Below are 13,501 nucleotides of genomic sequence, written 5' to 3'. Positions count from 1 at the left end.
AAGAATGATGTGGCATCTCAAAAGTGAGCCATTTTGGCTGGAAAGGGACTATAACACATGCTGTTATTACCCTGAGTAACAGGTTGCTGTAACTTCATTTTTAGAGATAGTCACACACAGGAAGGATTTATAGGTTGCAGTATCAAGCAAAGGGATATGGAGCTCTATGCCTCAAGGTCACTGCTTGGAATCCACCTTAGGTGACTTGCTAGTAAACGGAGTTACCCCTACAATGGTTCTTGGGTCAAATGTGAGACATGTTGGTTGTCTCAGACCTATTTTCAGAAACTAGATGTCCACATTCTAGACCACCACCAATACAGGTAGCCCTCAAGGACCCCTTTTCGTCCATTTCAGCAAAAGTGCCAAAGAGTGAATGGGTCGCAGAAATTGCATTATTTATCCTTTCCTTCCCAATGGTGGTCCTATTGTAATAATTGGGTCTACACATTTACCCTAATTGTAAGCTCAACTGTAAAAAGTACATGAGTGTATTAAATGTCACCGTAACCTATAGCAACAAATGTTGATGGGCTAAGGTATGAAAGGGAGAGACAGTGAATTAATCCAAACAAAAAGACCTACTGATATAATTCAAGAACTGTGTTAAGATCATGCCTGGGAAATAAGCATGGAACCAGAAAACAGCGAACCAATACTGGTGTGTCAGAAATTAGGCCTAATTGGTGGACAAAATAATGATGGGATAGGCTATTCCATCTGCCATTCCACTTGTGGGTTCTTAAAGACACTTTGGGGAACAAAATTGGCTACTGGAGTGAGCAGCCACCCCAACCATCTCCTAGGACCCTGGGCCTTTCTTCTCCTGATCCTGAGAGATGTCCTGACCAGGATGGGCCAGAGAAAGGGACCCAGATGAGACCACCACTTCTCCAGCTGAATCCCAAACACAACCTGCAATTAAACACTCTAACCCATCTCAGCCGATCTCTTTCTCTCCCTCCACCCCGGCCCCCAAGGACAGTTATTACCATCTTTGATACCATCTAAGAGATTGTTAAACACAGGAGTTTTTTCTTCTAAACACTCTCCAGCTAAAGGGAAAAAGGGATGTTGCTAAAATGAAAAGCTTTACGCTTTCTCCTTCTTGTCTTTATCTTTAATAAAAGGCTAAAAGGATTTTCAACACTGTTTGCACCATGGTACTTAACAGGCTGAGGTCTCTGTATACCATACCCCAAACCTTGTTTAACACTGTTTAATGTTGGATGGGGACTGGGTTACATTAACAACTTTGGTCCATTTATTCCAGCTAAACAGTCCTCCAGGTCTGGTGTAAGGGGCATTGGTGAGGATGGGTGGAGCAGCTTTCACTGAGCTGTCCAGGCTGAGCTGTGTGGATAAAAGAGGGATTTTCACTCAGGGCCGGCTTTAGGCCTATTCCCCCGAATCAGGCCTCGTGCCCTAAAGAAGAGTGCCTAGCTTAGGTGGCCTTTATAATTTTTACTCACCCAGTGGCGCTCCAGGTCCTTCACTTGCTGCGGGTCTTTGGCGGCATTTCAGCAGCGGGTCCTTCAGTGCCACAGAAGACCCAGAGCACCGCCAGGTGAGTCATCCTTGCCTGGGGCCCCATTGAAACTATTCCAAGCCAGCCCTGTTTTCACTCTCTAAGGATGCCAATCCAGCACTTTCCCCAGATACTGAATGCAATAAAAAAAACCCCAAACCACACACACCCTGGATTTTGTTTTGAAGAGGACGCTTAATAAGGGGCTGTGAATTTTCTTACCAAGATGCCTTTACTTCAATTACATTTAATCAATAAATCACCTTTCTGGACTGTAGTGCATCATATCTAGGAGGATCTTTCTCTTCTCTGACTGACCGATAATCTAAGCTGAATGATCAGGAAGCTGCATACCATCAATATGGAGAGAGACACCACCTGCAGAGATTGTTGCTGAACAACATTTTTATTCTTGCTGCTTCAAATTTATTTAAATATCTCAATTTTTATGCCTGAAAATGTAAACATTGGTTCTCCACTTGTAAGGTAACTCCCTTCCCTTCACTTGCCAGTATATCTGTGATTGTATCTGTAATTTTCACTCCATGCATCTGATGAAGTGGGTTTTTTACCCATGAAAGCTTATGCCCAAATAAATCTGTTAGTCTTTAAGGTACCACCGGACTCCTCGTTGTTTCTGTGGATACAGACTAACACGGCTACTCCTCTGATACCAGTCTTTTGCTATGTGTTTCTATAGCCACCCAGCACAATGAGGCACTAATCTTGATTGAGGTCTCTGGGGTGTTACTACAATAGAAACAACAATAAATAATGACGACAAAACTATGACTTGCTTCAGACGCCAGGTTGTAAAATGAAGCATAGATCAAAAAGACGATGTAGAAAGAAAAAAATAAGCAAAACAATGTTCATTTATATAGATATATATATTAAAAAAACTATATTACTTTTTTTTTTTTTTTTTTACAAAAAAGTTTAGAAAGGTCAACATTTAACAACAAACATGTTTAACAGAGTTAACAATGTTTAACAATAGCAACAAGAGAACATGAAATGAGACTGAAAAAGTAGGCCACATCTGACAGAATACAAGCAAGGAAGACACAGACTTCATACTATGGGGGACAAACTGGTCGGAGTTTTTACACAGCTGACAAGTGAAACTAACTTTATTAAAGAATATAGAATACATTTTTAAATTTCCAGTTTATAGTAACAAACTAGGCGTGTTTCAATCAGCAACTTTTTTGGTAGGTTCTCATGTGAAATCCTGATTATAGAAGTAAAAGCAAGATCAAAACCAGAGGGAATGAAAACTAAGGCCACAACCCTGCAATTGGATGTATGATCCTCACACCTCTGCGAAGCTACACTGAAAGTCACGTATCTGATTGCATGATCTGGGCCCAGCATTATATTCAGAAATCATTTACAATGGTAAAATATGCAGCAATATTCTGTTTCACAAAGAAAATTTCAAAAAGGATAGTCCTCCTAATTTACTCAAGGGTAGTACATGCAACACAGCTTCTGTCTGGCATTAGTTAAAAATTAGCATTTGCCATATGCTCACCACTTTAAAACTACAGCATTAGTTCCTCCTTTATTTATATTTAAATATTCATTAATAATTGCATTCAGAATAAAACATGTCCCTCTCTCTTTTTTCATCAGTAATAATTTTTCCTTATCTGCTGAAGCCATTTGTCTTTTCTAAGATGTCTAAAAGTAAAGAGCCCAAGATCATCATGCTGCAGTATTAATTCAAATGGGAATCCTCTCCTCCTCTCCCCCCAACTTCTAAATCCATCACAAGGGCCCCATGTGCTGTATCTAAGTACAATGTTGTAAATAAAACTGATCTGACTGAAAAGGAGACAAAGAACTAAGCCAGTTATTTAGAATCTTGATGGAATCAGTGCTGTTGTGTGTGTTTCAGCATAGATAAGAATGGAGAAAGTTACTCCTAGACACCCTTTTAAAAACACTACTCTAGTTTTCCATTAGCACAACAACAGAGGTTAATTGTAATTTGTTTTATATCTTACTTCAGGTTATTATAAACATATCCAATCCCAGGCTAAATTTCAAGATGCTGTATCTGCAGCACCCAGTGACTTCAGCGGGGCTTGGTGACGCTCAGAACTTCTGGAATACATGCCCTTCAAGCCCAAACTCTGCTTCCATTGGGCCCATTCTGATCCTCTACTCCTCAAGTGGTTCCACTGAAATAAATGACATTATTCTAATACTCTAATTGCTCTGAGTAGACCCACTGAGACTAGTACCACAGTACCAATGGATCTACTCAATGCAAGTAAGATGATCAGATTTGGGCCCCACAGTCTTCAGTCATGCAAATTAGGCCTTAAAGAGGAGTTCATTTGTTCTGGTGCAACATGTAACCAAAAGCTCCTTGAGTATGGACACCAAGGTTTAGAGTCAAGAATGGCTACAAAGTAGATTAAGTAAAGTCCAGTTTTATTGGGCACGTAGAGAAAAATTTATTTCACATGGTGCTGCATAACTGTTTTCAACTTCAGCTTTACATGCTGAACTGATCAAGAAGCTTCAGATTTCAATTTCATCAATGCCACAGTTGCTACCACCCCTTCTAAAAAGATCACTGAATTATGCACTGTAGTAACGCTTCTGGAAGGTGTCACATTACAGATAATTCCCGTGAAATACTATAGCATTTTCTAAATAAGGGGTGGTTAGCAAACTCATTCTTAGCACTATGAAAATGTGAAATGGCAAAACTTCTTATTTCACTTTTTAGTGTTGTTTCCTAGCATGAAGTGCTGAGGCTTCAGGATGCCTCAAAGTTCATTAGTTCCCATACTGTAGAGTGTAACGCTACATTTCCACAAATAAAGAACCACCAAGATGGAGAAGAGATGTATTCCTAGCCCTGTATCCTTCAAGAATTTGATAAAATAACCAAAAGTGCAACAATGCACAAACTGCTACCACACAGGTTAGTCTAATGCGTCTTGTTACCAAAAAATTCCAACACTGAACTGGAAAGGCACAACCGCCTTTTACAACCCAATTTCAATGCCCAATCCCCACTTTTAAAACACTTTTTTCCTATACAGAGATAAATACACCCTTAGCTGGAAGGGAAGCAAACACACACCCCTAGAATGCATTTACAAAAAAAAAGTCCACATGGATCAACTTCAATTCAAATTCACATCAATATACACACCCTGAAAGAATGACAGTGACTGATACAATGGGACGAAGAAGCAGATGACATGACGTCCACTTGGTACGTGTGCCCTGGCAATGGGAGACAGTGCTTCCAGGGCATGGCTGTTTGCACATGCTTCTGATGTCTGGGAGTACCTATTCACACATGGTGAAATTCAGCCCGTGCAGAAGGCCTGCACAAGGGATATGTACCATGTAAGTCTCACTTAAGCCCTATGGCTGAATTTCACCCAGTACCTTAGGGGACTTTTAAAAAAATTACAATTGTGGTGGAAAAATTATGAACATTTGAATAATAATTTTTCGAAATTCATTTCAAATGCCAGTGATATAAATGGGGATAGGAAACACACAGGTTGATTCAGGTGCTCTATTATGTAGCACTTTAGTACAAGGCTGTTTAAAGAAAAGGCAGCAGAGTCTCATGGTTACAGAACAGGTCTGGGAGACAGGAACTGAATTTAATCTCTAGTTTTGCCAACTCAGTTTTGTGCCTACATTTACTTATTTGTAAAATAAGGACTGGATATTAGCTACATGCCAAAGATAATATTTAGCTCCCTAGTGGGCTACAAGGACAGCACACTTAGCTGCCCACACAGCCTTGTGCAGGAGGGCATCACTACATTGCATGAGCTTCTACCAAAGGTGAATCTGGCCCTATGTTTGTGTGCTGTACATGTAGTTAATATTTAAGCAGCATCCCTCAGCTTTACAGGTCCGGATGGTGTGACCCCTAGAGCCCCTCAATGCCAAATAACAAAGGGTTCACTGTTCTGTAACAGCAACTCCTATTAGGCCTGACAAATTCACTACATTTAACACAATGCTGTCATCGCATTTATCTGTAAGGAAGGTCATGGGAGATATCAAATGAAAGCTTATATCCTACTGGTCATTGTGCGATGTATGTATGGGTGATATTTAAAAAGCTGCATGCACTCAAAACATGTTTAAACTCTGTAACCAGGCAGGATTGATAAACAAGTCTTCCCTAGACAAAGGAATGTTGTTTTACCTTGTCTGCCTAGGTCTTCTATACAAATTAAGCAGGATCAGCCAAATACAACAGGCGTTACACCTTTGCATCTCAGGAAACAGGAGGAACCAGTTAACAGGAGGGTGAGAAAGCAGCATGGCATCAGCACCCTGGAGTTCAAACCATGGTCTGAACCCCAGGGGGTTCATCCTGACTCTGGAAATGAAGACACTGAACTTTGGGGAATATAAGGAGAAGCAAAAGGACATTGTATTACTCATGCCACTCAGCAACACCCTTTGTGAAGGAGATGTGATTTATGAAAAATCTGGATCCTGATTTGACTGAAAAATCAGAAAGCTCTGCAGAAAGTCTTTGAGGATGAGAAACCATTTTAGACAAAGGAGTCTAGACTGCTAAAGTCATGTTATACTTTTGTTTTACTGGTAACCAATTCTGTTTCCACTATCTTTACTCTGTATCAATTAAATCTCTGGTCTTTATTAATAAACATATCCTTTGTCATATTATAAATTCACCACAATGCCATACATTAAATAAAATGTGACTCCTCAGCTAAATCAAAGAGGCTGGTTTGTACATTGTCTCTTTGGAGATAATGAACTTGGTAATTTCTGAGAGTGCCCAATGATGGGGGCTGGATACTAGAGAGGAACACTCTTCCATGGGGTGCACCTAATGTTAACCCGTGAGGTGAAGTAAAGGCTGGCAAAGCTTCTGAGGAGATTGTTTGGGGTGGCTAACAGATTGGAGTGACACCCAGTTTAGCACCAGCAAGTCTCTCTCACACACAGACAGCGGGTAACAAAGTAACCAACAGTCCTGAGTGCCCCAAAAGAGATGGGCTGCGCAGGGACCATATGGAAATGCTACTGATAATTAACTTGAGGGAACAAGCAGAGATATCAGTGATACTTTCTACTGCACCGTCTCACTTTTAAATCCACCTACATTTGTAGAATTCACTAAAATTTTTGGCTCCAAGATACTACAGTGATAAGCACAGAACTGATGCCTATGATACATATATACGTAAATGTAATGCTGACAAATGCTCATTCATACGCATGTTGGGACCATAAACTAAATGAGTTTGCCCAAGATCAGTTTGGAGTTGTGCTCTGAAAAACCTTAAGTTGTTTCACCCCTATTATTCCTATTTTATGCCTATTTTATGCACTGGCATAAATCTTGAGTAAGGCAATGGTGTATCAGGCTCTATATGAAGAAACACATACGACTATATTTCAGGGCTAATTTCTGTCTGGGTATCAGAAAAGGCACTGTCATCTCTATTGTATATAAAAATAAACCATAGGAATACAGCGGCATTTAAAGTAGCAGCAATAGGGACAGTTTAGCTTTCTTCCTTCTACACTGACTCCCTGTACCTACAACACTGCTTTTCACAGTGGCATTTAAACACTATTTCACTTATGGGCCAAACATTTCAGATGGAAATATTCCAAGAATGGGAACATAAAATGGAAGAGAGAAATACTGGGCTGAATTAATGCCTTGTGTAATTCCACTGTGCTTTTGTTAGTACGCAGAAACTTAAATTTCAACCAGGGAAACTGAACAATAGCGAACTTTGTAGAAAATGGTTTTCCAGATGTCACCAATATTTTTAGTATGAAATTTAAGTATTGTTTCCAAAGATACCAGAAAGATATCCACGCCAGTGAAATACAATACATCTATATGCACACACACCCATTTTATGTTATGTAAAAAGCCATATATGTATGCATGGATATATTTTTTACAGGCAGTGCTGGCAGTATACCGATTATTATGGTTGCCTGATACTTTTCATTATAATACCCTGTCTCCAGTTTGCTTACAGCTTTTCCAAACTTTAGACATTCGGGCTGAAATTTTCCATGCCAGATATCTGCCAGTGACTGACTTTAGTTTTTAATGTTTCAGCCAAAATGGTCCAGCACTTTCAGAGCACAAAATTAGGGAAAATATATTGTTTTGCCATGTTAAAATAATTCGTACAACTATTTGGCTGAGAAGTTTTAGTGCCCTCATGTGTTGGAGCAGGCATCTGAAATTTGTCAGAAAGTGGCCTTCATGTAAGGGATGTGCCTTTTGCTTTTCCTACTGAAAAAACCATCCAAATGTGTAAAACCTCACTTGTCATAGCTTAAAAGTTAAAACTTCCAAACATTTTGTTCACACTGAGCATGCTCCAGCCCAGGGATTGAGGGGTGTGGGAGAAGCAGGAGCTGGCTGCTGCAGGCGGGGACATGGGGAGTAGAGAGGGGAAGGGGGGGCGGGGACTGGGAATTGGAACTGAGAGCAGGGAGCCAGTTTCTTCTACACTATCAGTGAACCCCCTCCTGGAGCTCAGGCAGTGTGGAGGAGGGAGCATCTGACTCAAATGCAGAGGACAAAAGCCAAACTGGATCAGGGAGGGAGACAGATGGGCTGGGCAAGGAGACAGGGAGCCGAAGCAAAGGGGCGGGGAAAACAGATCTGATGAGGACCTGAGGTGTGGGGGGAGAAATGGGATTGGCAGGGCAAAGAGACAGACAAGGAACCGGGAGAGGGGAAAGTCTGGAACAAAGAGCCATGTGCTGGGTGAGGAAAGGCTAAGATGGAGGAGGATCCTTGGCAGAGTGAAGAGAAACTGGATGAGCAGCCAGGAACGGGGGGGTTGGGGGGGGGAATGGATGGACAGACACTGGGACTGAGCCAAGAGAGGGAGTCTAGGACTGTTTGGGCATGAGAAGCCTGAGGAGTGGACATTGGCATTGGCTAGATGACGAGAATGCAACTGAGATTAGGAGCTGAGGTGGAGAAAAGACACAACAGGGTCAGGATGAAGACAATGGGACAAAAGACACTGGACAAGAGAAATTGGCAGAGAGGTTGTAGCCACTAGAGAACACTCCCCTCAAGAGTCTGGAATGAAACTCTCAGTTCCTGGGCCTCACCATCCCTCTGCTGTCAGCAAACATCTGTGAAACCCACTGGCAAAGTGTACCACATCCCCTGCTAGGATGACAACTTACTACAGCTACCAGTTACTCCATTAGCTCAAGTGCCAGAAGTTTGTGCAGTGGATCTAAAGGTTCCAGTCCTGCTGATGACCTATGCTGGATGTTAATATGATGCTACATATTGGAATTTGTTTCTTCAGTTTGCTCTAAAAAAAACCTATGAAATTGCACACAAAAAATTACATTAAAAACATTAAGCTTGCTAATCAAGTACACTTCTACCTCGATATAACGTGACCTGATATAACATGAATTTGGATATAACACGGTAAAGCAGCACTCCGGGGGGGGGGGGGGGGGGTTGTGCACTCTGGTGGATCAAAGCAAGTTCAATATAATGCAGTTTCACCTATAATGCGGTAAGATTTGTTGGCTCCCAAAGTGTACACAAGTTAGGGCATGCCAGAATTAAGGTTGTGTGCACAACTTTAGTTTGGAGTCTTTGGGCATATGCATTATGGTACAGTCTTAAACTACATGATTACACACTATTTTTTCTACAGGACCCCTGCTTCATTCAGTGCACGGGATGCACTTGCTCTGGGGATAAATCAGGGTTGTGTAGTAAAAGCGACTGGTCTGTAGGACTCCTGCCTCATTTACTGCAGAAGCTGGAAGGTGTGTAGTGGATGAAGCAGGTGACTGCAGACGAGAAAGGATGATCTTATGGTTACGGCAGTTGAAAGTTGCCCTGGAAAACTGAAATTCTATCCTCCTTTGCAACCGAGTTCCTATGTGACACTGGGCACTTAAACCAAACTTTTCAGAGGTGGCCACTTCCTGTGTGTTCCTACATTTCTGGGTGCCAGACTTGAGACCCTGGGGTCTGACCCGCAGGAGTGCTGAGCACTCACAGCTGCAACTGAAGACAATGAGAGGTATGTTTGAACATATAAAGTGCTATAGAATGTTAAGTGCTCTAAAAATCAGGTCCAAGATGTCTCAAATTGGACATCCAAAATTAGTGGACACACTTTGTGCCTCATTTCCCATCTGAAAAATGGGCATGCTACCACTTCATCTTGGAATTGTTTTGAAAATAACTTCATTAATGTTTGTGAAGCTTCTTAGATGCTATAATGATAAGTGCCACAGAAAAACCACAAGGAAATTAATAATTCTGCCTTCACAGCAGGGTTTGAATAGTGTGCAATAAATAAAGCCTAGAACCACACATTGAACAATGAGGCTAAAACAAAATATTGAATAGCTGCTTACTAATGGAGCACAATCCACTCTATGCACACCAAGAGTCAGGAATCCTGTGGAAAAATTTAGTGTGTGATCAAGTAATTAAAGATTGTACCTTAATGCCCACAAAAAGGGGGCAACCTGAATTCTGTCATTTCCTATATTTTGAGTGCTTGACTTGGTAACCTTGATTTTTTTTAAACAGTATTTTTGTGTGGAATACCTACAGATATTACACATGCACATATATACATACCTATACAGTAAAGTACACCCTGAAACACATTAAATCACAAAGTCTTAAGTATTCAGCAGATCTGAACTTGAATCCCAGACTTAACCCTTCCTCTATCAACCCTGGGCAGTCCAGATGTGAACCTGGATCTTCAGCTCATGGCTCTGATCTTTGCCTATGATGAGCCCAAACACCAAAACAGTGGACCTGTAAAACTTGGGGAAGTTGGGATTTGGATTCAAATCAAATCCCATTCTGAACATCACAGCTCAGGCCCATCTCTGACGGTAACAAGCCACAGCAGACTAACCCATATACCCTTTTCAATTCCCCGGTCACATTTCTCTTTCAGTAACAGGATTGATCAGAGAGTCATTTTGCTCAGGTGTTCTCTCACAAAGCATTCTGCGATGGTCCATACTGTTACTGACACTTCTTGTCCGACTGCTGCCTGTGCTCAAGGGGCTTCCTGCCATTGGAGTGTCTGTGCTCACCAAGCTTCCTGTCCGAGATCGGTAAGGAGGGAGATCTGTCTGACTGGGGGATTCAGAATCTGAGCAGTAAGGGGGTGGAGGAAGATCAAACCATGGGGGTCTGCTGCAAATACAAGAGAGTAACAAGGTTACTGAAGACAATGGCATGGGGGAAGTATAACGAGCTCAGAATTTTGTTCTAACAGGTTATGAATTTCCATCCCAACATAAGGGGGAGAAAAAAAAAAGCTAAAACAACAACAGTTCTATAGCAACATCTGAGGATCTCAAAGTGCTCTGCAAACATGTGGAAATTCATCCCTGTGCAGAGGGGCCAGCCCAAGGCTTATGTACCACCAACAGCAGGGATGTTAAACTTGTGTCCTGGTCAAGTTCAATGGAGTAGTTACATTCTGCCTCCCTAAATTTTCTCTGTTGTTTCACTTTTCACAGGGTAATCACTTCCTGCCCTAAACTGTTATATACTGTGCACTGTTAAACAGCTGCCATGGTTCACTCCAAAGATGGCTTTTCACGCCTTTGCTGAGTTGAAGTTCCTGTATAACAATTACAGTTTAAAAGAGTACTATGGGATACTTCAGGACAAAGGGAGATGTATACATTTTAGATTAGGGTTGCTGGTAGTTATCAGCCCAGGCTAATGGGATGAAAATCTGGATAACTGTTTAGATAGTTGGGCTGAGTCCAATTTCTAGTAGAAAGGTGTCACCACTACAAGTTACCACCACAACAGCAAACACTGCTGCCAGTTTCAGCAAAGAGACATGAAGAAGCATGAACACTGAATTACTCTGTCATCACTAGATCTGAAAGGCATTGTTGAGGAACACTGGAAAGGCAGCGTGGGAATGCCTGCACTGTCATATCTGTTCTATTCATAAACAGATGACTTCAAGCTCTAAAGCAGCGGTGGGCAAACTATGAGCCATGGGCCACTTCCTGCCCGCGGGACCCTCCTGCCTGGCCTGGGAGGCTTGCCCCCGGCCCCTCCCCCACTGTTCTCCCTCCCCCGCAGCCTCAGCTTGCCCCACTGCCGGCACAATGCTCTGTGTGGCAGGGCCGCGAGCTCCTGGGCTGACGCAGTGTTCTGTGCTGCACGGTGGCAACAGCGTGGCTGGCTCCAGCTGGGCCAGCCACCAGCGCTCCAGGCAGTGCGGTAAGGGGGTAGGGAGCACGGGGGGGCGGGGGGGTTGGATAGAGGGCAGGGGAGTTTGAGGTGGTGGTCAGGGGTGTGGATAGGGGTCACGGTGGTCACAAGGCAGGGAACAAGGGTTGAATGGGGGGCAGGGGTCCTGCGGGGCAGTCAGGAAGGAAAGGAGGGGTTGGAATGGGTTGTGGGGGGCAGTCAGGGGTAGGAGTTGCAGGGGACAGGGAGAAGGAGTGGTTGGATGAGGCAGGGGTCCTGTTGGGGCTGTCAGGAATGAGAGGAGGGGTTGGATGGGGGTGGCAGGGTCCAGTCAGGGGACAGGGAGAGGGGCTGGGGGGTGGATGAGGCAGGGGTCTCAGGAGGGCAGTCAGGAAAAAGGGGGGGTTGGATGGGGCAGGAGTCTGGGGGGGGAGGAAGATGGCAGTGGGGACTGGGCCACGATCCCCTCCCCTAACCCGTCCTCCATACAATTTCCAAAACCCGATGCAGCCCACCCCTGCTCTAGAGCTTTCAGCTGGACATCATTTACAGGCACTGAATTCATTTACAAATTTACAAACAGAGGTGAAAAATCTGGGGCTGTGTATATGAGTCTCTACAAATAAAGTCAATGGTGTTACTATGGAAAAAATAGGCTTGTTAGAAAGGAACAGCATACTCAAATTCACATGTTTTTGGGGGGGGTTTACAGATATATATTGTGATGTTGCATGCCATATGCTTTATAAAAATATGCTTATGAACGTGAATATGATATAACTGGAACGTGCTTTATGCAAAAGGTCTCTTGTAGGGAGTCACTACAAAGCTCATAATCTACTGAGTGTGTTCATCCTATTGGTCTGCATATTATTTCTATGTCTGAAGTTAGGAGAATAAAACAAAAACTTGTATTACTAATGTAAACATATTAAGTGGAAGATATTAAGGGTGCTTCAGAATCAATTAATTGTAAATGGCTCTGTTTACTTGCAAACCTTCTTGTGTGCCTGTGGGCCAGCCCAGGAAGACTGGAGACTGGGGTCTTACAATGACATGTGACTGTCACCTGATAATGAAATCAATCTTAAATCTGCTACTTTTCCATTTAGAAGGAGGGGTGGGGACCTAGAGACACAAAAGATTCCCACCTTGTGCCAAGGCTATAAAAAGGAGTGGAGCAGGACAGAGATTCATGAGAAAGCCCCTATTAACCACCTAAGATGTCTGCTGGAACCAACAAGGTCCGTACCAGCGGAAAGGATTGGGCCCAGTCTGTGAAGGAAGCTTATTGGAATATCTCCGAGGGTGAGATATTATCTGTAACCAGTTTCTTAATGTATTAGGATTTGACTTGCATGTTTTTGCTTTATTTTACTTGGTGAATTTTTTTATTCTATTTTATTTTATTATTTTTATTCTGTCTGTTACTTATTACTTGAAATTACTTAAATCCTACTTTTATGCTTAATAAAATCATTTTTGTTTATTAATTAACCCAGAGTAAGTGATTAATACTTGGAGAGCAAACAGCTGTGCATATCTCTGCATTAGTGTTATAGAGGGCGGACAAATTATGAGTTTACCCTGTATAGGCTTTATACAGAGTAAAATGGATTTATTTAGGGTTGGGATCCCACTGGGAGCTGGGTCTCTGGGTGCTGGAGTCAGGTTACCTACAGAGCTATTTTCACTTAAAGCCTGAAGCTTTGGGGGTGTGGCCTGGACCC

The 13,501-nt window shown here is 42.5% G+C and overlaps 1 protein-coding gene across 6 annotated transcripts in view; it reads right to left on the bottom strand.

The window, feature by feature from the left end:
• LDLRAD3 (low density lipoprotein receptor class A domain containing 3) overlaps positions 1–13,501 on the bottom strand; it is a 269,503-nt gene that overhangs the window by 67,254 nt on the left and 188,748 nt on the right. For 3 of the 6 annotated variants that reach the window (XM_050955441.1, XM_050955442.1, XM_050955439.1), the window contains one exon: positions 8,778–10,748. The exons of 2 other annotated variants lie outside the window; for them this stretch is intronic. In XM_050955441.1, the coding sequence (XP_050811398.1) occupies positions 10,487–10,748 (262 nt within the window). In that variant the 3' untranslated portion in view covers positions 8,778–10,486. Of the gene's footprint in view, positions 1–8,777; positions 10,749–13,501 lie in introns of those variants that run through there. One more of the 6 variants, XM_050955440.1, reaches the window with a different exon arrangement.

The sequence above is a fragment of the Gopherus flavomarginatus genome, chromosome 5 (genome assembly GCF_025201925.1).
Source record: "Gopherus flavomarginatus isolate rGopFla2 chromosome 5, rGopFla2.mat.asm, whole genome shotgun sequence".
Taxonomy (NCBI): Eukaryota; Metazoa; Chordata; order Testudines; family Testudinidae; genus Gopherus; species Gopherus flavomarginatus.
This window is presented reverse-complemented; position numbering and strand designations above follow the sequence as displayed.